Genomic DNA, 24,049 nt, shown 5'->3' on the forward strand with positions numbered 1-24,049 from the left:
ATGTTTTAGTCTCAGTATCGTAAATACTTTTCTGGCAAGAGCCTAAGCTAAAATGAAAAGAGTTGTTCAAAATAAATAATATTTGTGTCACTAAAAAAATCATGTTTTGGTTAATTAATATGTAACTAATATTTAAATGAATCCCACATTCCTTGGTCATTTCTTCTCAAAGGCAATCACATATACTCCCTAGGATATCCAGTCTACCCTTCACATAAACTACTAATACTAGTTCCCTCCACCATAGTTTTTTACTGTATGTATTTGAACAAGTTATTGAAAAAAAAATGCCAAGCCAGATACACCAAAGCAAAGTTAGAAAAGGGAAAACTACAGTGGAATTTATCAAATCATTCAAAATTTCAGTCCCTGTGACCATGCATCCTCAAAAATCTACCTCTCTCTAATCAATAGCATAATAAATATCTCACTTATCAAAAGGCCACTTATTTCACCACCTCAACTACCTAAAACCAGAAAGTACTGAAAAAAAAACCAAAAAACTCTAAGCAGTCAAAGCACAAAGCCACAGTTCACACTCTAAAGTTCATACACTCCTAACAGAAACCCTCATTCAGAATCTACTTACTTTAATCTCAGTCACAAGCTAAGGCTCAGTTAGCAGCATGTCTTACCCACCACAGATAGGAAACGAGTATATAAAACAGAATTGCAAGAGGTAGGCACATGACAGCAGCATTGCTTTGCGCAACATGGAAAGAAAGATAAAAACTGTACAAAGAAAGCATGAAATTACTTTAAAAGAAACAAAAGAGCAATCTGGGGTCATTCAATATAGGAACAAATAATTCTACATTCCTTAAAAGCTCCTATAGTATTGCTATATTATAGCAAAGTAGAATAATGCATGTTTGTGATAATAATCCTGAGTAATCACTAGAAGTTTAAATCACAGTACCTTTTGTTTAAGAAGGCAGAAAATGTGTAATATATTTTAGAAAATTTCACATCAAAAAACTGGTTGAAATTTAACAACCGCTAGCAGTTAATGAATTAAGTTTGAGTTAACAGGAAATTCACAAGAGCACCACAGAGAAATTAAATATTAGTCTAGGGATTTTCCCTGGAAACCACGGTGACTATGGAATATTAAAATTCATAAATAATCCCCCAAATACATTTTAGTCTTAATGTCAATATTTATTACCACCATTCCTTACCCCTCAAATAGTAATTGAACCATAGTAAATTTCTATTTTTGTAGGTAAAAGATGGTCAAACATCCGCAATTTCACACGGCTCAACCTAATATCTTTACCAAAATTATTAACAATAAAATAAAGTAGTTTGCATTTTCCCTTTTCTTTCATTTCATCCCCACTTTCTTGCATTTCTCTTTTCTTTCTCCAGCCCACTGTCTGTTGGAAAAAACTATTAAGTAATAAAGACCCAAAGTCCACCAAAATGATCATGGATCCACCGTCACTTACTATGACGTTTTCTTTCTACTTCTCAAAAACATAACAATCTTATTTATGCCTAAGAATCTCAACTCCACAAACACAGCTCCAAAAATATCTGATAGGTATGGGCTTAAGCATTACATCTTTTCATAGACACCACAATTTAGCAGAATCCTGAAAATGTGTGTGTGCATTCCTTCTACATTCATTTATAAATAATGAAAAATAGGGGCTGGCCCCACGGCTTAAAAGTTCAGGGTACTACGCTTCGGTGCCCCAGGTTTGGTTCTTGGGCATGGACCTACACCACTTGTCAGTGGCCATGCTGTGGCGGCAACCCAAATACAAAATAGAGGAAGACTGGCACAGACGTTAGCTCAGGGCCAATCTTCCTCAGCAAAACAACAACAACAACAACAAAAATATATCTATAATATGCTTAACAATAAATGGTCAGAGCAATGAAGTAATGATCCAGATAAATATAATGGACATTCAAGGTTTTTAGTTATGTAAAACAAGTTGGCATTCAATTTGTTTGCCCATTCAAAATATTGTATTTTGATTTTCCTTAAGACAAGGAACACCTACATTGGACAAGTCAAAATGAGAAATCATTTATCAATACAAAAAAAAAAACTATTTCTAATCTAATAAGTGTTGTTATGCCAACACAGAATATAACAAAGTTATCCCAGGATGTGCAACAACATTTCCTTGTGGGTTTCTTCCTTCCCTACTCCCCACTATTACCTTTCTAGGTTCAAGTCTATGTATATTGCATGTTTGGGAGAGTATGTATCCAAACACAATGAGTTCCCACAATGACTTCCTGGCTCCCAACTCTACTTTGACCCTATTCAAAATATTAACTGCTCTCTAACTCAGAACTGCCTCAATATCTGTGCTTCCACAAGTCTCAGTCCCCCAACATGATGTAAATCCAAAATACTACCTCCCACAATTAAATAATGCTGGAAATATGAGTGCATTCATGAATGGACATTGGCTTACCAGATATAAGCTAGAGAAATTTCAGTCCTTTAATAGTCCAAACTGAGAGACATCTACTAGCAAAAAGCTTATGTGCAGCTTTGACAATTGCCATCAAGCTTATTTCATGTACCTTTTCCACAAATGCTAAGCTTATTACACAGAAGGTGTAAGTCAAAGGATACAATTTTATGTTTTTCCTTAAAATATATGCTAAAAGGACAGAATACTCAAAATAACAAAGACAGAGCACTCTAACAGAAAAAACAACTAAGTGTGCTGAAAAAGGAATATAGTTAAAAGGCTCTATCATATGAGAAAACTCCTCTTAGCTACAAAAACCTAAAGCGGGGAACTAACAAGAAAGTTCAGGAGAAAAGCTTCATATAAATCTTAAAAATGTCCGTTAAATGATATAATTTTTATAGCTTTCAATAAAACTATATGGTTTTAGCACATCAATAAAAGGAAAGTCTTAAAGCTGAGAAATACATTATCATTAATGATATAATGAATTCACTGTGGAAGCTAAAACTGACAGAGGCAGCCAGGATTTCAGGTTTTCTCTTACTTCTGCTGTGTCTTCCACAGCATGTCATCACTGTGAATGACTAGCAAAGTGAAGGTGGCTGCTGGTGCCCTTTCTTGAAGTTGGACCAATTAAACTCCGTAGCCTCTCACACTGGCAATGTTTACTGGCTAGCTCCTGAACAGTAAAGGTGCCAAATCCGATTTCCTCATCACTGGCTTCCTTCACTTCTTATCAGGTCTATCAACCATTCCCAGCTTCTCAAATGTTCCCAAAAGTAGTTTTCTATAGATGACCATATCCTACCAATTTTACAAAATCAAAAATATTTAGGGCCGAAGGGAATAAAGATTTACTCTGGCAGTTTACAACCATAGTGTTGCTGCACTGATATTTTGTGATAGCTGTGAGATGTGTTACAAATAACTGTAACTTTTCCCCTCTTTTTTTTCAATTGAGGTGAAGTTAATATAACATAAAATTAATTTTATTAATTTTAAAGTGTACAATTCAGTTGCATTTAGTGCATGCACAATGTTGTGCAACCACTACCTCATAACTGTGACTTTATTTTTAACAGGTGCATAGTTAAGATTATCCCTTTAATGGCTCACCCTCACTCATAGTCAATATGATGTTCTGAGATGGTGAGAAATGGTTAGAGATAAACTTGCAAGTTAGGCATTTTCAATAACTGGCAAGTCAGAGAATCTTGCCAACTGGTGGAAGATCATTGACCACCTCATTCCATAAATACATTTTTTCAAACATTCACTCATTCAGTTCCTACTCTGTGCCTATGTCTTCAAATCCTTACACTGGACATACTGACAGTTACAGTAAAGGGCTATGACTGTGGCTCATACAAGTATGGTCAAATGGGGGTGTGGCCAACCGTGTCCAGTAAATATAGGATTCACTAAGGAGGAGAAGATTGAGTTAGTTCTTAAGCTATGACCAGCGACAAAAGGAAACTGAGTTAAGAAGAGCATGAGGGACTGGCCCAGTGGCGCAAGTGGTTAAGTGCGTGCCCTCCACTGCAGCGGCCCGGGGTTCGCCAGTTCAGATCCCGGGCATGCACCGACGCACTGCTTGGCAAGCCACGCTGTAGCGGCGTCCCACATAAACTGGAGGAAGATGGGCACAATGTTAGCCCAGGGCCAGTCTTCGTCAGCAAAAAAAGAGGAGGACTGGCAGATGTTAGTACAGGGCTGATCGTCTCACAAAAAAAAAAAGAACATGAGAAGAAGGCATTCTAGGCAAAAGGAGTATATGCAAATATACTGGTGAGCCACGTCCAGCTGGGTTGTAGCGTACAATCATACTAAGAGGAAAAATGTAGTAAGCACATTTTATGTGCCAGGCACTCCTTGTAAGTATTGTATATTATATTCTCAAAGTTACACCAAGAGCTAGGTGCCATTCACATTAAATAGGTGAGACATCTGAAGTACAGAGAGGTTAAGTAACTTGGCTACACAACTACAAAGAGGCTGAGCTGGAATTCAAACTCAGGCAGCCTAGCTTCAAAGCCCGTCCTCGCCACCACTATACAACCTACACTACATTCTTCTTTTTTCTCCTTCTCTTTAATAAAATTAATCACTTAAGGCAAGATCTTTTATTATGGAAACTATAGTACACCACAACACACTGATGGTGAACAAATGACTGATACAAACAATGAGTGGGCACCACTAAGAACCCCATATGGCTTCTGAACAAATGAGGGTGCAAGTGGCAAACCGTATTGAAAGATTAGTAAAGCTTAATGTATTTCTTATTCTTTTAGATTAAAAAATACATAAAAACAGGAATTCTCATATTTTCCCTATAACCCAGTCATTTTCTTGCACACCGCCTAGCTCAAGGTGTGCTTACCCCACGTTGGAGACCTCTACTAAACAACAGAGAAACACAGCAGGGTTTTAAGAAGGTGAATAATGTGAGCGGATATGTATTTTTTTTTAACAGTTATTCTAGAAGGAATAAGAAGAAAAAAAGAGACCAGAAAAAGAAAAATCATTAGGATGCCACTTGCAATAGATCCAGCAAGTGATAACGAGGTGCTAAACTATAACAGTGGGGTATCAGATGTGAGAGATTAAATGATGTGCCATGAGAACTGCCGAACCAAAACCTGGGTATCTAGGTTGCACTGATCTGGGAAATATATAGAATGGACTTGCAGAAAGACTTTTATCATGAAACTTCTAAGACTTCTCTTTATGACTACTTTTGTCCACAATGCTTGATTATTTTTAAGTCTAATTTTATACTATCAAACCGTGGCCCAAAATGAATAATATAATAATATCAACTAGCACAGCATTGAGGCAGGTAACTAAGTAATTTAGTATAGCTGTATTAAAATTTGAGACTTAGCTTTCTAATCCAGAAACAAAATATCTAATCACAGAGAAAGTGCAGGGATTTAAAATACACTCTTCTGTATTCCAAAACACAAATTTACAGGATGGAATCTTACAAGTGAGCTTCCAAACAAGCTTTTTAAATGAAGCTCCATCAGAGAAGTCATTTAAGAAGCCAGACTCACATTATATTAACGTGACAAGTATAATAAGATAAATATCTCATATGATTCTCAAATGACATAATTAATGTAGCTTATGTGACATATTCCTATTAATGATCTTTTATTATGTGTGAACAGTAAAATAACATTAGATAAGCAATGAAAAAATCCAATCAGCAGTAGCTTTGCTGAAGGTTTTGACTGCAGTCTTATTTACACAGTGTTATCTGATACTAATCCTTGGATTTTAAAGAGCAGAAATCACTTCAGAATTGTAAACAACCATGTTCCTATGAGATGAGCATTTTAATTACTATCATTTCTGCAAACACAAGATAAAAATAATATGCTGCATAACAGCCTCTTAACGTGAAAACAGGGGAAAGTGTATTTTGCCAGGCCAATGAGGTTACATTAATAAAAGGATCGTGACACTAGATCAGGAGCCTGATCCGCAGAGCCTCGTAGTATGTCTTAACGACGACTGCCATGGAGATTTTGTAGAAAATGTAGCTGTCCCTTCCCTGACATTGTCTACAAAAGACTAGAAGTGAGTGGCAAAATATTCTGGTTTTCTTTAATAATCCACTACAGTCTAATATCTATGAATCAACTGAAATATTGTGAATCCTTTCACATTTAAAGTTCATACCACCTCTTAGAAGAAGTCTAAATAGTTTTACCAAGTAATAGTTCTAATTTACTTTTACATCAAATAAATATTGAGTAACTATATTATCTTTAGCATCATAAAAGAGATGTGAGCTATGGTTCCTGAACTCAAGAAGCTTGAAGTGTAATTGAGAAGCAGGATATATACATAAAGAGATAAAGATATATACATTAAGAGATAGAAAAGGTTACTATCAATAAAAGACAATCAGCCTAAAAGGGCATAGATTTTAAATGCTCTAAGAATTCAGAAGTAGACAAAATCACTGTGTTTCTTCAAGAAGAAGGAGAGGGAAGAAGAGGATCATGGTGCTAATATCCAGAGTAAGAGAGAAAAGCTATGGCTAACCTTCATATACGGGGATCATCTCAGCTCTCAGGCTTTATCTTTCTTGGATAAAGAGCCCTGGTCATCAAAATTCCCAAGTACAATGGTGACGAATACATCTCTTAAAGTAAATAAGGCCTGCTCCAATTCTAGCTCTGACCCTGCCATGCTATGTGACTCTGGATAGCTCATTTAACCTCTCTAAACCTGTTTCCTTATCTGTAAAATGCAAATTGTTAACACCCACCACCTTACTGGATAAGAAATAAATGAATGCATTTAGAGCAAATAGAGATGCCTAGCTTAGAGCAGGTGCTTAAAAAACGGTAGCTGCTACTTACATGATATTAAATGCCATTCTTACCACAATGCGATCACAGCTGCACAGAATCTTGCTTTTTAGGGTAATTACAGGGCTCTTGGTGAGAGGCCTACTGTGCTCTGGAAGACTGGGTCCTAAGCTCCTCACTGGTCCTGAGGGTGGAATATGATTAATCATGTTCTGCTGGTTTCTTTGTGAAAAGGTAGCAGATTCTAATTGAATACTCCAGAGCCCACATCTTGAATTTTAGTATTTAGTTAAACCCAGCAAGTAAGCAGAGAAAAGAGGAGTAAAGAACATCCCCCCCTCAATCATGTACCCCAGCTGCATGCTCAGAAACAAAGAAACCTAAAACCTATGGTCATTCTCTTATAGTGAGCCCAGAGTTTACAAAGGCCAACACTGGTAGTGGCTGATGGGGCACCATGATAGCAAGTTACCAACCAATCCCAGTCATGAAGCCCAGCTATAGACAAATGCTGCTTGGGGCAGCATTCTATGGATGATCTTCCTCGCTTTGTTAAAATCACATCAACGCAGTATCACTTTTCATCTGTAGCGTAAGTGGTTTTCATGAAACAGTTTGGCAAAACACATAGCATGTGACTGTACCACCATAAATTTGTTAGCAGACCTAGCCAGAAACCATGGCAATGATCTGATCATGTGAGTATTCTTGCAAGAGTAAGAAGATAAACCTAATCTTTGCAAAGACTTACTGGTGCCCTATTGGAGTTGAATACTGAGTCTCTTCAAGGAAGCTTCCATTTCCAACGTAGAAGCAAGAATTGTTCTCAAGCCACTACCAAATAATCATACAGTATTTGATGGCTCAGCTTATTTTTTAATGTTCTATGAACTCTGCAGAATTATATCTGGACCCTTATAACATGATGATTTGGGATTATGAATACAGTGAATAAACACAACCTTCTGGTATAGCAATTTAAGCATCACAGAGTGAGTAAATACTGCAGAGTGAATCCTAACACTTGAAACAGAATATTCCAGAGACCAGAAATCCACCTGACTGCCAAGAATAATACTTCCGTGGTTCAAGCAATACCAGTACCCAGAGGGGTTTCCACAGACATAACCACATGAGTTACTGCGTATTGGGTAAAATAGAAAAAACAGACATTTATGAATGTATAGTTTGCAGGCATCTTAAAAGTACTCATAAATATGCAATTTACAAATATAGAAGAAATGGGGGGGGCTTTAGGAATCCACAGTATTGTTTAAATTGCTTAACTATACGGTTTCTTCTATGGGTTTTCCTCATCCTAACTTTGATTTTTATTGGGTGGGGGTGAGATACATGGATCTCAACTAAAACAAATGAAACCAATCTCATTGAAAGAAGCTCTATGATTAGAACTAATATATGAGAGATTCTGACTTCAGGATGAGGTAGAAATGACTCAGTGTCAGAGATCAAAATTGTATCAATTAAATATCAAAGAAAACCTTTCAATTTACCAGGCTATACTGAAGCAGAGTTTGTTAGATTCTCTAGCAATAAAACAAATGCACAATATAGTCTCATGCATTTCACACATGATTTCTATTTCAGCTCTGATGTAAAACACGGTATCACACATCACGCCACAAAGAAAGAGTCAGTTAGCTAGTTCAAGTAAAACATCAAGCAGCTGCTAACAGAGACAGGTCACGGCTGGGGAGGGGCACAGCATATTCCGTTCCCTATGTTTTCCCTCAGAAGAATGTCAATAAAAACCACGGCCAAATTAGGTATTTGAAGGGGGGGGGTGGGGGGAAGGAAGTCCTGCTATGCAGTGAACTACTGGCTTCCCCTAACAGCACCAGTCAGACAAGTTAGAAAAAGGAGCCCTAGCCAAACCTACAGTCACCAACAACTTGAAGAACGCTGTCTTTCTCCCTGAACGTCCTGGGGTAGCGACCAGTCCCACATTTAGAAACGTTATTTCTGGGACCAATAGCAATTTATTTTGATAGAACCACTGGATTTTTTTTTTCTTGAGTTCTCAACAAAGGAGCCATATTAGGAAATAATCTCGCAAAAAGCAAAGTGCCCCCTCCCCCTCATCCCCACGATCGATGCACACACGCCGTGCACGCCGACACGCACATACACACACCCGTGCACAATGGCCGGCGCGCGCACTCGCGCGGGCCCACGCGGCAGCCCAGGAGCCCCGCGGGCAGAAGGCCCAGCCTGGGCCCTGCCCCAGGCGCTGGGAAAGGAGGCCCCGCAGCCCTGCTGCCCGGGAACCAGCTGCTGGGCGGTTGTGCTGGGGATGCTCGCCCCCCAGCGGGGCCCTGGGGAAGCGGCTGCCAGCGGCTGGCAGCCTTTTAACCCCTTGGGAAAGTAGGTGCTACAACACCCACCTGCGGGGACACTGGAATGTGTTGGGGTGCATCTTCAAATGCCTCCCCGCCCTAGGCGGGGCGCCACCTAGTTCTTGGACCCTGGCAGCTCTTGGCTGGCTCCTGCAAAGTTAATGGTGTCACTGGCCCCAAAGGGCTTCTAAAGCAAATGGGTGTTTTTCTGAGCTGTCACCCCTGAGAGTCCAGGCATACCAAGAAGGAAAAACTTAAGCGGCCAGTGGACGCAGACCAGACTTGGTAACTCATCCCTAAGGGACGGGCGCAAGTCCCTAAGGGGACAGAGCTGCTTGGACCGGCCGGCCCAGCAAACTATAGAAGGGGTGGAGGGACCCGAGGGCAACCGCCCCCTGTCACCCTCCCCTGGTCGGGCATCAGGGCCCCGTCCCCACTCCGGGACACTTACCTTCTTCCGGGGCTGCCATTTCATCATATTTGTACAGCCGATACGTGGAACATCAAGATGCTGGCTGGGGTCTGGGGGCAGACGCAGGGCAGCGGCGACTGCAAGTCATGCTGCCTCCCTCCCACCCCCTAATTCTTTCCCATATTCACTGCGAAGGGAAAAAGCCCAAAAGAGTCCAGTCTTTTCGCCTTCAGTTCAATGAAAAGTATCCCCAAACCACGAACACACTTCCCACTGGGCTAGGAAGTCCCAGCAACAACCAGCGTACTCCTGCCAGAGCGGGTCATTTTCCCCTCCAGCCAGCGCCTGCAAAAGGAGCCTGCGGCAGGGGTCTCCACGCCGGCTGCAGAGACCCTCCCTCAGAGAAGAGACTGAGAACACGAGCTGCTGCAGAAACCCAGCAGGGCTCCTGCCATCCAAACGCCTTTTGGCGAATTCTCCTCTTCTCAAAAAAAGATTAGACAAGCAATCAAACCCTCACGCGCAGCCTGGAGCAATTCCCAAAATTCTGGGTGTATTTCTCGTTTGTAAAATTTAGCAAAGAAAATTCCAAAGATCTGTAATCAGAGCTTCTTTACGCTGTTTTCTCTTCCTTCTTGGAACTTGGGGGAAAGGATCTGCCCTTCCCGAAATGTCTACCTTCCCTGAATACTGTAAATAGGAAAACTTGGTTTGTGTGTTTAGATTTTTTTTTTTTAATTCCCAAGAACCTTAGTGGGGAAAGGCTGGAAGGAAATCCTGCAAGAAACCAACTCCACAGCTCAGTCTGCACTAATGACTTCCTTCCCTTCAGTGCAAGCACAGCCTGCCCAGCTCCAGCCACACAGAGCAAACGGTTTCTGGGTCTTAGTGCCACGACATCTACTCCAAAGCAAAAAGTACATACAGTTTCTGAGGCACCCAACAGCTCCTAAGGAATCAGAGCCAGAAGAGATCTACAAAATCAGGAAACTATCTCAAAAGAGGTACCTAAATTTGTGAGTTATATCGAGAGAAAAAAAGGAAAAGGAAAGGACCCTAGCCAAAAGGATACAAAATCTTTTTTTTAATTTATTTTTTTATTGATGTTTTAATGGTTTTTAACATTGTGACATTTTAGGTTGTGCATTTTTGTTTGTCCATCACCATATATATGACTCCCTTCACCTCTTGTGCCCACCCCCCACCCCCACTGCCCCTGGTAACCACAGTACAGTTTTCTCTGTCCATGTGTTGGTTTATATTCCACATATGAGTGAGATCATACAGTGTTTGTCTTTCTCTTTCTGGCTTATTTCACTTAACATAATACGCTCCAGGCCCATCCATGTTGTTGCAAATGGGACGATTTTGTCTTTTTTTATGGCTGAGTAGTATTCCATTGTATATATATACACCACATTTTCTTAATCCAATCGTCAGTCGACGGACACCTAGGTTGCTTCCACTTCTTGGCTATGGTGAATAATGCTGCAATGAACATAGGGGTGCATAAGCCTCTTTGGATTGTTGATTTCAGGTTCGTTGGATAGATTCCCAGTAGTGGGATGGCTGGGTCATAGGGCATCTCTATTTTTAATTCTTTGAGGAATCTCCATACCGTTTTCCATAGAGGCTGCACCAGTTTGCATTCCGACCAGCTGTGTATGAGGGTAAGGATGCAAAATCTTAATGTGATTTGAAGAAAAAAAATTTGAGGTATCTGACAAGATAAAATTTAATCAAGAATAGACTCTGCTTCTCTAAATTTAGTGCTAATTTTATTACCGTAGTAATTGCTGTGGAGATTGAGTTTCATTCATCTTCTGTAAAATGATTCCACCCTATTTAAGGAGATATATCTCCAAATACAAAATACTATGGAATTCTACTATTATTTGTCATCCAACATATGTATCAACTCCTATTCTATGAGGCTATTTTGGTAGCTGGGAATATAATGGATAGTGTAAGCTACTAGAATATTAACTAATGTTCATAATAATAGTAACTGATGTAACGTTCCAATAATATTTAACTTATTACTCTCAGAGTTCTATATGCAGTGGTAGGATTGGGTGATGTGGGTGACTATATGCAGATTGGACACTCACTATATCAGATTATAAATGTCATTAAAATACCCAAAATAGTTAACTGAAATGGTTTACTTTTGAGATCTTTTCTTTTTTCTTTTGGTTTTTTTTGTGAGGAAGATCAGCCCTGAGCTAACATCCATGCTAATCCTCCTCTTTTTGCTGAGGAAGACCTGCTCTGAGCTAACATCTATTGCCAATCCTCCTCCTTTTTTTTTTCACCCAAAGCCCCAGTAGATAGTTGTATGTCATAGTTGCACATCCTTCTAGTTGCTGTATGTGGGACGTGGCCTCAGCATGGCCGGACAAGCAGTGCGTCGGTGCGCGCCCGGGGTCCGCACCCAGGCCGCCAGTAGTGGAGTGAGCGCACTTAGCCGCTAAGCCACGGGGCCGCCCTTGAGATCTTTTCTAAGCCTAAGAGTCTGAAATTCAATGATGAAAGCATTATCTTTTTAATAATAATATCAACAATTACAGCTGCATGCATAGGTACTATTTCTTAACCCACTACTCTATGCCAGGACCTATGCCTACATTCATTATCTCACAGCCCTGCAAGGAAGATTTTATTGTTCCTTTTTCCAGATGAGATTCAGAGGGGTCACTTGCTCAACCAAGACCACAACACATAGAAGGTACTGGGGCTGGAATTCAGACCCACGATGACCTGACTCCAGACCCTATGCCCTTTACATGATGTGCATCATAGCTACATACCAACCTTACCTCTCATCTCAATAAAACTATTCAGTGCCTATGACTTAAGCACCTATTATTCACCAGCCCCTGTTCCAGGCACTAGAAATATGAGTGAGAGGCTGTCCCTGCTCTTGAAATTACTTACTGCAGGCAGCAGTCACAAATAATACCAATACTCTATATATGTTCTGACATATCCAAATCATTCTGCACAGCTTAAACTGCATATTCTACTAGCATGGAAAGTTCAATAAATTCCAAACCAAATTCATCAATCTACCCCAAAATCAGTTTCTCTTCCCAAATTTCCTTTATCTGCCCACAACACTGTTATTCTTCCAGGATCACAAACTAAAACCTTAACATCATTCCTTATATCTAATCTATCACAGAGTCCTTTCACTTCTTTCTTAGACATGGCTTGCAAATTCCTACTGCTGACATCTGAAGCCAGAGCCTCACAAAACAAACATATATTAAGTACCAACTAGGTGCAAAGCATCATGTAGGATAAAAAAGTATAAGACCAAGTCCCTATGCTGGATGAAGTTACAAAGAAGTTAGGACAGAACAGAAGACCTCTAAGAAGACAACCAGGCATTGCCTCTGTCAGTTAAGCAAAAAATGAATTATGTGGTCAATAGGTGTTCCAAGAGTCAGAAGGAGAAATCATTGTAAACAGGGATGGTCAAGGAAGGTTTCACAAAGGAACGTGAAGTAAAAATTTAGAGGAGATACAACTCATTCTAGAGCCAAAAGCCAAGGTGCTTACTATGGCCAGTAATGCCATTCAGGATCTGGACCCCTCTACCTTTCGGAACTCATTTCTTACCCCTCTCCCACTCCCCTTCTCAGCCCCTGCCATCTTGACCCCCTCACTGTCCCTTGAACATGTCAAGCATACATCTGTTGCACACTCTGCATGAATCACTCTTCCTCCAGATACCCTCGTGGCTCCTTCCCTCAGTTCCTTCAGGACTCTGTTAAAATATATTACAAAGGCTGTCTCTCACCATCCCTTCTAAAGTAACAGGACCATGACCCACATACTGTTACTTTCTATCTTCCTTACCCTGTTACATTTTACTTCATAGCCCTAATGACATATATTTTATTTGTTTATTTATGTGAGGTCTTTTTCATCCCACAAGAACATAAATTACAAGGAAGCAGGGACTTTGGTCTAATACCAACACCCAGTGAACAGTGCCTGACACAATAAGCAATCAATAAATATTTACTGAATGAAACAATGAAAGAAAAAGAAAAAGGAGAATAGTGTGAGTAAAGGAGGCAAGCATATGTAAGATGTAGTCAAGACACAAAATACTGACCTGCCTAAAATATAACGCTTAAGTATGAGAATGTTAGAGGCGGAGACTTTGTCTTGTTCAGCTTTGTAATTCCCAGTGCCCAGAATAGTGCCCGGTACAGCAGAGGTGCTCAATATTTATGGGATAAAAGAATAAATGGTGGGGCAGAAAAAAGAAAAGAATAGTGAATGAGTGAAATTCCATTCCATTCCATTCAAAGTAAAAGATACTTTGGCAAGGTATGTTGGAACCAAATGGTAAGGAACACTGTAAGGCAAAGAAATTTGTACTTTATCCTGTAGAATGCAGGGCATTGAAAGTATTAACAGTAGGCAAAGGGCAGGGTTGAAGCAGCATTTTTAAGCAATCTAATATATAACAAAATATTAACTATGCATGAGGCTGTTTTTTATGTCACTTTAGATTTTTTTAAAACTATGTGCATGATTAAAATGCTTATTATGACCATTTGACAGATATCAAAACTGAAATTCAGAGCGGTTAAGTGACCTGGTCAATGCCACACAGCAAGTCAATGGCAAATGGAAGGGCTAGAACCCAGGGCTTATAAACCAATGCCTAAGTGATGGGAGCAGGAACCTACAATTGCTTAGGGGCCCAAGAGAAAAGTTACTCCTTTCTACTCTGCCTCTGACTTGCTATATAACAAAAATTTTCAGAAGGGCAAGGCAGGTGACGTGAATAAGTGAAACAGAGTCAGGTTTAAGACAAAAAGGAATTGTGAGGATTGTAAACCTGGAACTACATGAATCATGCAAAAGAGGTAGCTGCTACATAACTCTAGTCGATTGATGTCATGCAGGAATATCAGTCCAAAGGTGCCAGATTCTCTAAATTTTCATGAGAAGCTAAAAATTTCCTGATTTTTAACTACTTGCTCAAATATTTAAAGCATCCTAACAGGCCAAACAAAACATGCCTGTAGGTCTAAATTCCATCTGCAAGTCGTAATTTGTAACTGCTGACTTAAACCACTCAAGGCTTCACTTTCCCATATGTAAATTAAGGGACCTACGTGGTTCCTAATCTGTGGGGTGGTTTTCTGAAGGCATTTGTGAATCCATATGCATACCATGCTTGGTCTGTGGACTGAAGAGCAATCTCTCATGCTCAGATGTTGTTGGACTTAATAAAAGACAAAGTTATTTAAATTGCAGGAGAGTGGGTCTGAAAACAGTGGACAGTATCAGGAAAGGAGAGAGAACATATATTCATGTTTCTATAGAAAGACAGAATCAATCTAAAACTTCAAAGTGATACAAGGCTTTAAACTGGTTTTCAATTTTTTAGGTATATCCTTTGGGTCACTTATTTGTATGGCATTTCTTCCCCTGCTGTCTGGTGAGTGTTTCAACTTTCACTTAATAGGTACCACTCAATAGAGGACCATTACCTAGAAACCTTTAAATACAAATACTATCTTAAATCACCTTATATTTTTTCTTTGTGTATTTATTTATTTATTTTGCTTTATCCAAATTGAATTGGTAATTATACCTGAAATATTTATAGAATTACCATTATACCAATACACTTTCTCCATTAGGAATTATTTATATAGAGCTACCAAGCTAACACAATTCGAAATGTTGTAATTTAGTTTAGTGTTTCAAAGATCCAATATGAAACAGTGAGAACACAATTTCTCAGATCTGCAGCTATTAAAAGGCATTTTTACAACTCCTTCATTTTTAAGATAGCACTTTGCAAACCACTTCCCTTAAAAGCAGATACTGTAAAACAGTCTATTAAAATAGTATTTTCCTCAATAACTACTTGTCTATTCAAATCTGAACAAAAGCAAGAAAGAGGAAATGAATGGAGAAAACACACCTTTTTTCATTGTTGTGAATTTCTTCAAGACTTCCTAAGGAGTGATATGTCTGACATTGATCACAGGGTAAATGCCTGAAAAAGCTAGCCTCATACTTATTTACATTTATTGTGTTTAGAAGTAGAATATTAAGCTCAATGTGAAACAGTATTTGGAAAATATATTAATTTTCCTGAAGACTTCTAAATTATTTTCAAGTATCTAAAGAGGTATTAGGAAAGTAAAGGGACAAAGGTAGAAGTATATTTCAGATTAAAAAATTTTGCCTCATTAGTGATATTTCACACCATTGGGTGCTTTCAGAATATCAAGGCCATGTGTTGCTAAAAAATAAAAAAAAAAAAAGAAAACTAAAATAACTTGTAACAGTAAGAATTCTGCCACGTAGCCAACTTGATGGAGGACTATGCTTCCATTCCTTGGGAGGGAAACTGCTCCACAACCTCCAGAGAGGATCACCTCTAACCTTACCCACCTCACTTCCTTCCACTATCAGGCAGTGTCAGAGAGGCCGAAGGCCAATCCTTTAAATTCAACACACATTGACTGAGTACTCATTATATACAAGGGACTATACTAGGCACTGTGAGCGGAGACAAAAATCAGATGATTTTTGCCCTTAGGGAGATAGCAGTCTGGTGGAGTTTGAAGGAGAAGACAGGTGCACAACTAATAAAAATATCAATAAAAATAGCAGCTAACACTTACTGATCTTGCTATTCATCTGACTCTTAAGAGCGCAAGCTCTTAACGCAAGCTAAGTGCTAGAAGAATGAAATAACTAATAGCATATTCTCTCATTAAGATTATGGAAACTCTAAAGAGCAATTAATTCTGACTGTGGTAACTGATAAAGATTTTACAGCAGAGGTGGCACAGTATTCTTTCAACAAGCAGAGAAAGGATTTCTGGAGGAGTGTTCCAGATTGAAGGAACAGAGCATGAGCCAAAACATGGAGGTATGACAATGTGGGACACATTAGCAAGTCATCTAAAAGATCTGAAACCTATAACGCAAGGCAAGGTGCAGTGAAGTTAAGGTTAGAGGGCTGTGAATGCTATTATCCTAACAACAATAATAATAACCATCATTTATTGATTATGTGCCAAGCATTAAAATGTTTTATATATTTTTTTATTTCCTTTATTCTTCCTAACACCTTTAAGAAGAAGAACTATTATTATGCCCATTTTACAGAAGAGGAAATTACAGCTAAAGAATTAAGTAAATTCCTGAAGTATCTTGGCTAGAAAGTAGTTGAAAGGAAATTCAAGACTGTTAAGATTCCAAAGCCTTGTTCTTAACTCCCGACTTAGAATACAATGATGAGTGCACGGGATTTTAATCAAGGTACTGGCAAACCTATTTGAGTTTTATGCTAACTCTGGAAGTACTGTGAAAGACAGAAAGAATAGGAGAACAATAAAGACAGGAAGGCCAAATAAGTTTCTGTTGCAATAGATCGATAAGGGATGCAGAAGCCTTGAATTAGGGCAGCAGAAACAGAAAAAGGACCTTGTTGAGAGACATTTCACAAGTAAAACAGGTCCTAAGAACCTGTTGCATGAAAGGGACAGAGAGAAGGATTTAAAGACGATTCCAAAATTTTTCATCATCTTTTAGAAAAAAGAGACACCCCACTAACTGAGGTATGGATCACAGAAAGAACAGGTAGATACCGAATTCAGTTTGAGACTTATAGAGTCTGAGGCAGAGATAAAAGATACCCAGGAATGTGGAGTAGGTAGGTGGAGGTATGGTCTGGAGTTAAGGATATATAGCTACAGCTATAAAGAGATTTGGGGGTCATTCACATAATGATATGTATAAAGCTTTTGGTTATTAAAAAAAAAAAAAAAAAAGATTCTTCCAGGGATGGAATTTAGAGCAAGAAGATAAAAGAAAGAGAGGGAGGGAACAGAACTGAATTTTGAGCAATGCTTTACTTTTTTTTTTTTTTTTTGGTGAGGAAGATTGGCCCTCAGCTAACATCTGTTGCCAATCTTCCTCTTTTTGCTGGAGAAGATGGGCTCTGAGCTAACAACATCCATGCCCATCCTCCTCCATTTTGTATGTGGGAGGCCGCCATAGCATGGCTTGATGAGTGGTGCGCTGGTCTGCGCCCAGGATTTGAACCCGCGAACCCCAGGCCACCGAAGCAGAGCATGCAAACCCAACCAAGACACCACCGGGCCGGCCCCAATGCTTCTAAATACAACATAATTCACTGCCCAGTTGGGATGGGTGGGAGACTACCCAGTTTCCTGAGGCAGCAATTTTTATTTGGCCAATACTGCCTGGTTCAAACCTTAGATCCACCATATACTAGCTGTGTAGCCTTGTGTTACTTCATTTTTCTGTTCCTCAATTTCCAGCTCTGTTAAATGGACATAATAATAGCACTTACCTAAATATGGTTGTTGGGAAGATTAAATTATGTATGTAATTATACACACACATAATATATCCTGTATATAACGCTATCTGCTTAGTATTGTTGTTGTTTTACTGTGCTAACCGTGATTTTTTTTCTCTTTCTTCAAAATATCATGGATTTTTGTTGATTATATTTTAAGGGCCACAAACTGCCAGAACTAATGCTCATGCGTTTCAGTGATATAATCATTTTTCTCATGAGACTTCTTCTGTTCATGACAGAGCAACTGGGACCAGGGTTACTCTCCTGAGTTATGTCTCCTGACATAACTAGAAAACTGGATAAAATATGAGGAAAATACTGTTTCAGACAACAGGTAACACAGTACTATGAACCTTGAGAGAAGCAAAACAAATGAGGTTAGCCCTATGATCACCCTGGCTTTCTGCCTGGAGGCACTTTCCGGACCACAGAGCAAGAAGGGCATCCCAAGCAGAGCTTAATGGTCTTGCTAAGTTGGGAAGACAGAGATCAGAGTTTGAGGAGAACAAAGTAGCCGGAACATTTAGGGTAGAGAAATGGAGAAGACGAACTCTAAGGGCGCTACACAGACAAAGTGCTCCAGGTATCAACACAGAGGTCTCCTTGAGTTTTGGCTGAATACAAAGTTGCCCAATGTAGGGCAAAACTCCACAAAGCTAGGAAAAAGGAAGCTATAAACTGAACTGCCACAGCTCACCAGGGCTGAAAACTTTCAAGTTCCAACCAGCCAGAGTGGAGGGAACACTTGGGACATTCAGTAGAGACCTCAGAAAAGTCATGTGGCTTTTTTTTTTTTAATTATTTTATTGGGGTCATATTGGCTTACAATATTGTGTAAATTTCAGGTGTACATCATTATATTTCAGTTTCTGTATAGACTGCATCGTGTTCACCAATAGTGTAGTTTTTATCTGTCACCAGACATATGTACCCCTTTACCCCTTTCGCCCACTCCCAACCCCCTTCTCCCCTGGTAACCACCAATCTGTTCTTCTTATCTATGTGTTTATCTTCTACATATGAGTGAAGCCATACAGTATTTGTCTTTCTCTGTCTGACTTATTTCACTCAGCATAATACCCTCAAGGTCCATCCACGTTGTCACAAATGGCACAATTTTGGGTTTTTTTTAAGGCTGAGTAGTATTCCATCGTCCACATCTTCTTTATCCATTCATCTGTTGATGGGCATTTGGGTTGCTTCCATGTCTTGGCTATTGTAAATAATGCTGTGATGAACATAAGGGTGCATATATCTTTTTGAATTATTGATTTCATGTTCCTTGGATAAATACTCAGTAGTGGAATAACTGGAGCATATGGTATTTCTATTTTTAATTTTTTGAAAAATCTCCATACTGTTTTCCATAGTGGCTGCACCAGTTTGCATTCCCACTAGCAATGTATGAGGATTCCCTTTTCTCCATATCCTCTCCAACACTTATTTCTTGTCTTGTTAATTATAGCCATTCTGATGGGTGTGAGGTGATATTTCATAGTAGTAGTTTTGATTTGCATTTCCCTAATAATTAGTGACGTTGGTCATCTTGTCAGGTGCCTGTTGGCCATCTGTATATCTTCTTTGGAAAAATGTCTGTTCATATCCTCTGCTCCTTTTTTGATTGGTTGTTCATTTTTTTGTTATTGAGTTGTATGAGTTCTTTACATATTTTGGAAATTAACCCCTTCTTGGATATATAATTTGCAAATACTTTCACAAAGGTGATGGGTTGTCTTTTTGTTTTGTTGATGGTTTCCTTTGCCTTGCAGAAGCTTTTCACTCTGATATAGTCCCATTTGTCTGTTTTTTCTTTTGTTTCCTTTGCCTGAGTAGACATGGTATTCAAAAAGACACTGCTAAGACTGATGTGAAAGAGGGTACTGCCTATATTTTCTTCTAGGAGTTTTACGGTTTCGGGTCTTACATTCAAGTCTTTAATCCACTTTGAGTTCATTTTTGTGTATGGTGTAAGATAATGGTCTACTTTCATTCTTTTGCACGTGATTGTCCAGTTTTCTCAACACAATTTATTGAAGGGAATTTCTTTTCTCCATTGTGTGTTCTTGGCTCCTTTGTCAAAGATTAGCTATCCATAGATGTGTGGTTTTATTTCTGGGCTTTCAATTCTGTTCTATTATTTGTGTGTCCATTTTTCTGCCAGCACCATGCTGTTTTGATTACTATAGCTTTTTTTTAAATTATTTATTTATTTATTTTCCCCCCAAAGCCCCTGTAGATAGTTGTATGTCATAGCTGCACATCCTTCTAGTTGCTGTATGTGGGAAGCGGCCTCAGCATGGCCAGAGAAGCGGTGCGTCAGTGTGCGCCTGGGATCCAAACCCAGGCTGCCAGCAGCGGAGCACGTGCACTTAACCACTAAGCCACGGGGCCGGCCCTGATTACTATAGCTTTGTAGTGTATTTTGAAGTCAGGGAGTGTGATAACTCCAGCTTTGTTCTTTTGTTCTTGGGATTACTTTGGCAATTCGGGGCCTTTTGTTGTTCCATATAAATTTTAGGATTCTTTGTTCTATTTCCATGAACAATGTCATTGGGATTCTGATTGGGATTGCATTGCATCTGTAGATTGCTCTAGGTAATATGGACACTTTAACTATGTTTATTCTCCCAATCTATGAGCATGGAATATCTTTCCATTTCTTTATGTCTTCTTCAATCTCTTTCAATGTCTTATAGTTTTCAGTGTATAGGTCTGTCACCTCCTCTTAAATCGATTAAAGTGATTAAATTTATTCCTAGGTATTTTATTCTTTTACTTGCGATTGTAAATGGGATTGTATTCTTGATTTCTCTTTCTGCTAGTTCATCATTAGTGTACAGAAATGCAACTGATTTTTGTATGTTGATTTTGTACCCTGCAACTCTACCGTATCGTTGATTGTTTCTAATAGGTTTTTTGTGGATTCTTTAGAGTTTTCCATATATAGAATCATGTCGTCCACAAACAGTGACAGTTTTACTTCTCCCTTTCCTATCTGGATCCCTTTTATTTCTTTTTCTTGCCTAATTGCTCTGTCTAAAAGCAATACTCTGTCTGTATTCCAGTACTATGTTGAATACCAGTGGCGAGAGTCGGCATCCTTGTCTTGTTCCTGTTCTCAGAGGAACAGCTTTCAGTTTTTCATCATCGCATATGATGTTGGCTCTGGGTTTGTCACACATAGACTTTATTATGTTGAGGTACTTTCCATCTATACCAATTTTATTGAGAGTTTTTATCATAAATGGATGTTGGATCTAGCCAAATGCTTTCTCTGTATCTATTGAGACATTGTGTGATTTTTATTCTTTATTTTTTCAATGTGGTGCATCACATTGATTGATTTGTGGATGTTGAACCATCCCTGCATCCCTGGAATAAATCCCACTTGATTGTGGCGTATAATCATTTTAATGTATTGTTGTACTCGATTGGCTAATATTTCGTTGAGGATTTTTGCATCTATGTTCATCAGCAATATTGGACTGTAATTTTCCTTTTTTGTGTTGTCCTTGTCTGGTTTTGGTATCAAGGTAATGTCGGCCTCATAGAACGAGTTAGGAAGCTACCTGTCCTCTTCAATATTTTGCAATAGTTTGAGAAGGATAGGTATTATCCTATCCTTCTTTGAATGTTTAGTAGAATTCACCAGAGATGAACCTGGACTTTTGTTTTTGGGAGGTTTTTGATTACTGTTTCAATCTATTTACATGTGATTGGTCTATTCATATTCTCTATTTCTTATGATTCAGTTTTGGGAGGTTGAATGAGTCTAAGAATTTATCCATTTCTACTAGGTCATCCAATTTGTTGACATATAGCTTGTCATAGTATTCTTTTATAATCCTTTGTGTTTCTCTGGTATCCATTGTAATTTCTCCTCTTTAATTTCCGATTTTATTTATTTGAGACTTCTTTTTTTCTTAGTGAGTTTGGTTAAGAGTTTGTCAATTTTGTTTATCTTCTCAAAGAACCAGCTCTTAGTTTCATTGATCCTTTCTATTGTGTTTTTAGTCTCTATTTCTTTTATTTATGCTCTAATTTTTATTATTTCCTTCCTTCTACTGACATTGGGTTGTGTTCTTTTTCTAGTTCTTTTAGGTGTAATGTAAGATTGCTTATTTGAGATTTTTCTTGTTTCTTGAGGAGGTCTATATTGCTATAAATTTCCCTCTTAGTGCTGCTTTTGCTGCAACCCATAAGAGTTGGTATGTTATGTTTTCATTTTCACTGGCCTCTGGGTATTTTTTGATTTCTTCTTTGATTACTTCACCGATCCAATGGTTGTTCAGTAACATGTTGTTTAGTCTCCACATATTTGTGACTTTCCCAGCTTTTTCCTTGTACTTGATTTCTAGTTTCATACCATTATGATCAGAAAAGATACTTGATATGATTTCAATCTTCTTAAATTTATCAAGGCCTGCTTTGTTTCCCAACATATAGTCTATCTTTGAGAATGTTCCACGTGCACTTGAGAAGAATGTGTATTCTACTGTTTTGGGGGAGAATTTATATATATATATGTATGTATATATATATATACGTATATATGGGGGAGAATTTATATATATATATGTATGTATATATATATATACGTATATATATATATATATATATATATAAATTCTCCCCCAAAACAGTAGAATATATATACGTATATATATATATATATATATATATATATATATATATACGTATATATATACACACATACACACACACATATATATCACATTATAGATATATATATGACATATATATCTATTAAGTACATCTGGTCTAGTGTTTCAATTAAGTCCACTGTTTTGTTGTTGACTTTCTGTCTGGATGATCTATCCATTGACATAAGTGGGGTGTTCAAGTCCCCTACTATTATTGTGTTGCTGGCAATTTCTCCCTTTTGGTCTGTTAATAGTTGCTTTATATACTTTGGTGCTCCTGTCTTAGGTGTATATATATATATTAATAAGTGTTATGTCTTCTTGTTGGAATCTCTCTTTTACCATTATATAACGCCTATCTTTGTCTCTTGTTATCTTTTTTATCTTGAAGTCTGTTTTGTCTGATACAAGTATGGCTACACCACTTTCTTTTGCTTGCCATTTGCTTGGAGCATCATCTTTCATCCTTTCACTCTGAGCCTCTGTTTGTCTTTAGAGCCTTCTAAGGAGATGTGTTTCCTGGAGGCAGCATATTGTTGGGTCTTGCTTTTTAATCCATCTAGCCACTCTGTGTCTTTTGATTGGAGAATTCAATCCATTTACATTTAGAGTGATTATTGATATATGAGGACTTAATACTGCCATTTTCTCTTGTTTTCCAGTTGTCCTATATTTCCATTGTTTCTTTTTCCTTTTATTTCTGTCTGCCATTTCAGTTTGGTGGTTTTCTGTGATGCTTTTCTGTATTTTCTCTTTATTTATGCTTTGTGACTCTGCTCTGAATTTTTGTTTTGTGGTTACCATGAGGTTTATATAAAAGATCTCATAGAGGAGATAGTCTTTTTTCTGATAGCCTCTTATCTCCACTAGCCTATGCAGGTTCCATTCCTTTCCTCTTCCCATTCTATGCTTTTGTTATTACAAAGTCTTCTTTTTGGGGTTGTGAGTTTGTAAGGAAATTGTATTGGTTATACTTATTTTTGATGCTTTCTTTCCCTGTATCTTTTATGTTATAATTAAGTGTTTACTAACCTATTCTGAGATAGGGCTGCAATTTTCTTATTTTGTCTATTTATCTCCTTGCTCAAGGTGTTGTAAACCTTCGCTTTTTAGCTTCAGATAGGAGAGCTCCTTTCAACATTTCTTGGAAGGCAGGTCTAGTGACGATGAACTCCCTCAGCTTTTGTTTGTCTGGGAAAGCTTTTATTTCTCTGTCATTTCTGAAGGATAATTTCACCAGATAGAGTATTCTCGGCTGATAGTTTTTGTCTTTCAGTATTTTGAATATATCACTCCACTCTCTCCTAGCCTGTAGGGTTTCTACTGAGAAACCTGCTGAAGGCCTGTAGGTTATTTTCATCTGCCTTGCTGCCCTTAATATTTTTTCTTTTCTTATTTTTATTGAGGTAACACTGGATTATTATGTTATATAAATTTCAGGTGTATATCATTATATTTTGATTT

At 38.3% G+C, this 24,049-nt stretch overlaps 1 protein-coding gene across 3 annotated transcripts in view; it reads right to left on the reverse strand.

Annotated features, from left to right (window-relative positions):
• The window catches only part of TTC28 (tetratricopeptide repeat domain 28), a 600,025-nt gene that overhangs the window by 400,382 nt on the left and 175,594 nt on the right, over positions 1–24,049 (reverse strand). Inside the window, exon 1 of one of the 3 annotated variants that reach the window (XM_058531685.1) lies at positions 9,581–10,338. The exons of the other annotated variants lie outside the window; for them this stretch is intronic. Within the exon in view, the coding sequence (XP_058387668.1) occupies positions 9,581–9,607 (27 nt within the window). The 5' untranslated portion in view covers positions 9,608–10,338. Of the gene's footprint in view, positions 1–9,580; positions 10,339–24,049 lie in introns of those variants that run through there. 3 annotated transcript variants of the gene reach the window in all.

The sequence above is a fragment of the Diceros bicornis genome, chromosome 35 (genome assembly GCF_020826845.1).
Source record: "Diceros bicornis minor isolate mBicDic1 chromosome 35, mDicBic1.mat.cur, whole genome shotgun sequence".
NCBI classification, from domain to species: Eukaryota; Metazoa; Chordata; class Mammalia; order Perissodactyla; family Rhinocerotidae; genus Diceros; species Diceros bicornis.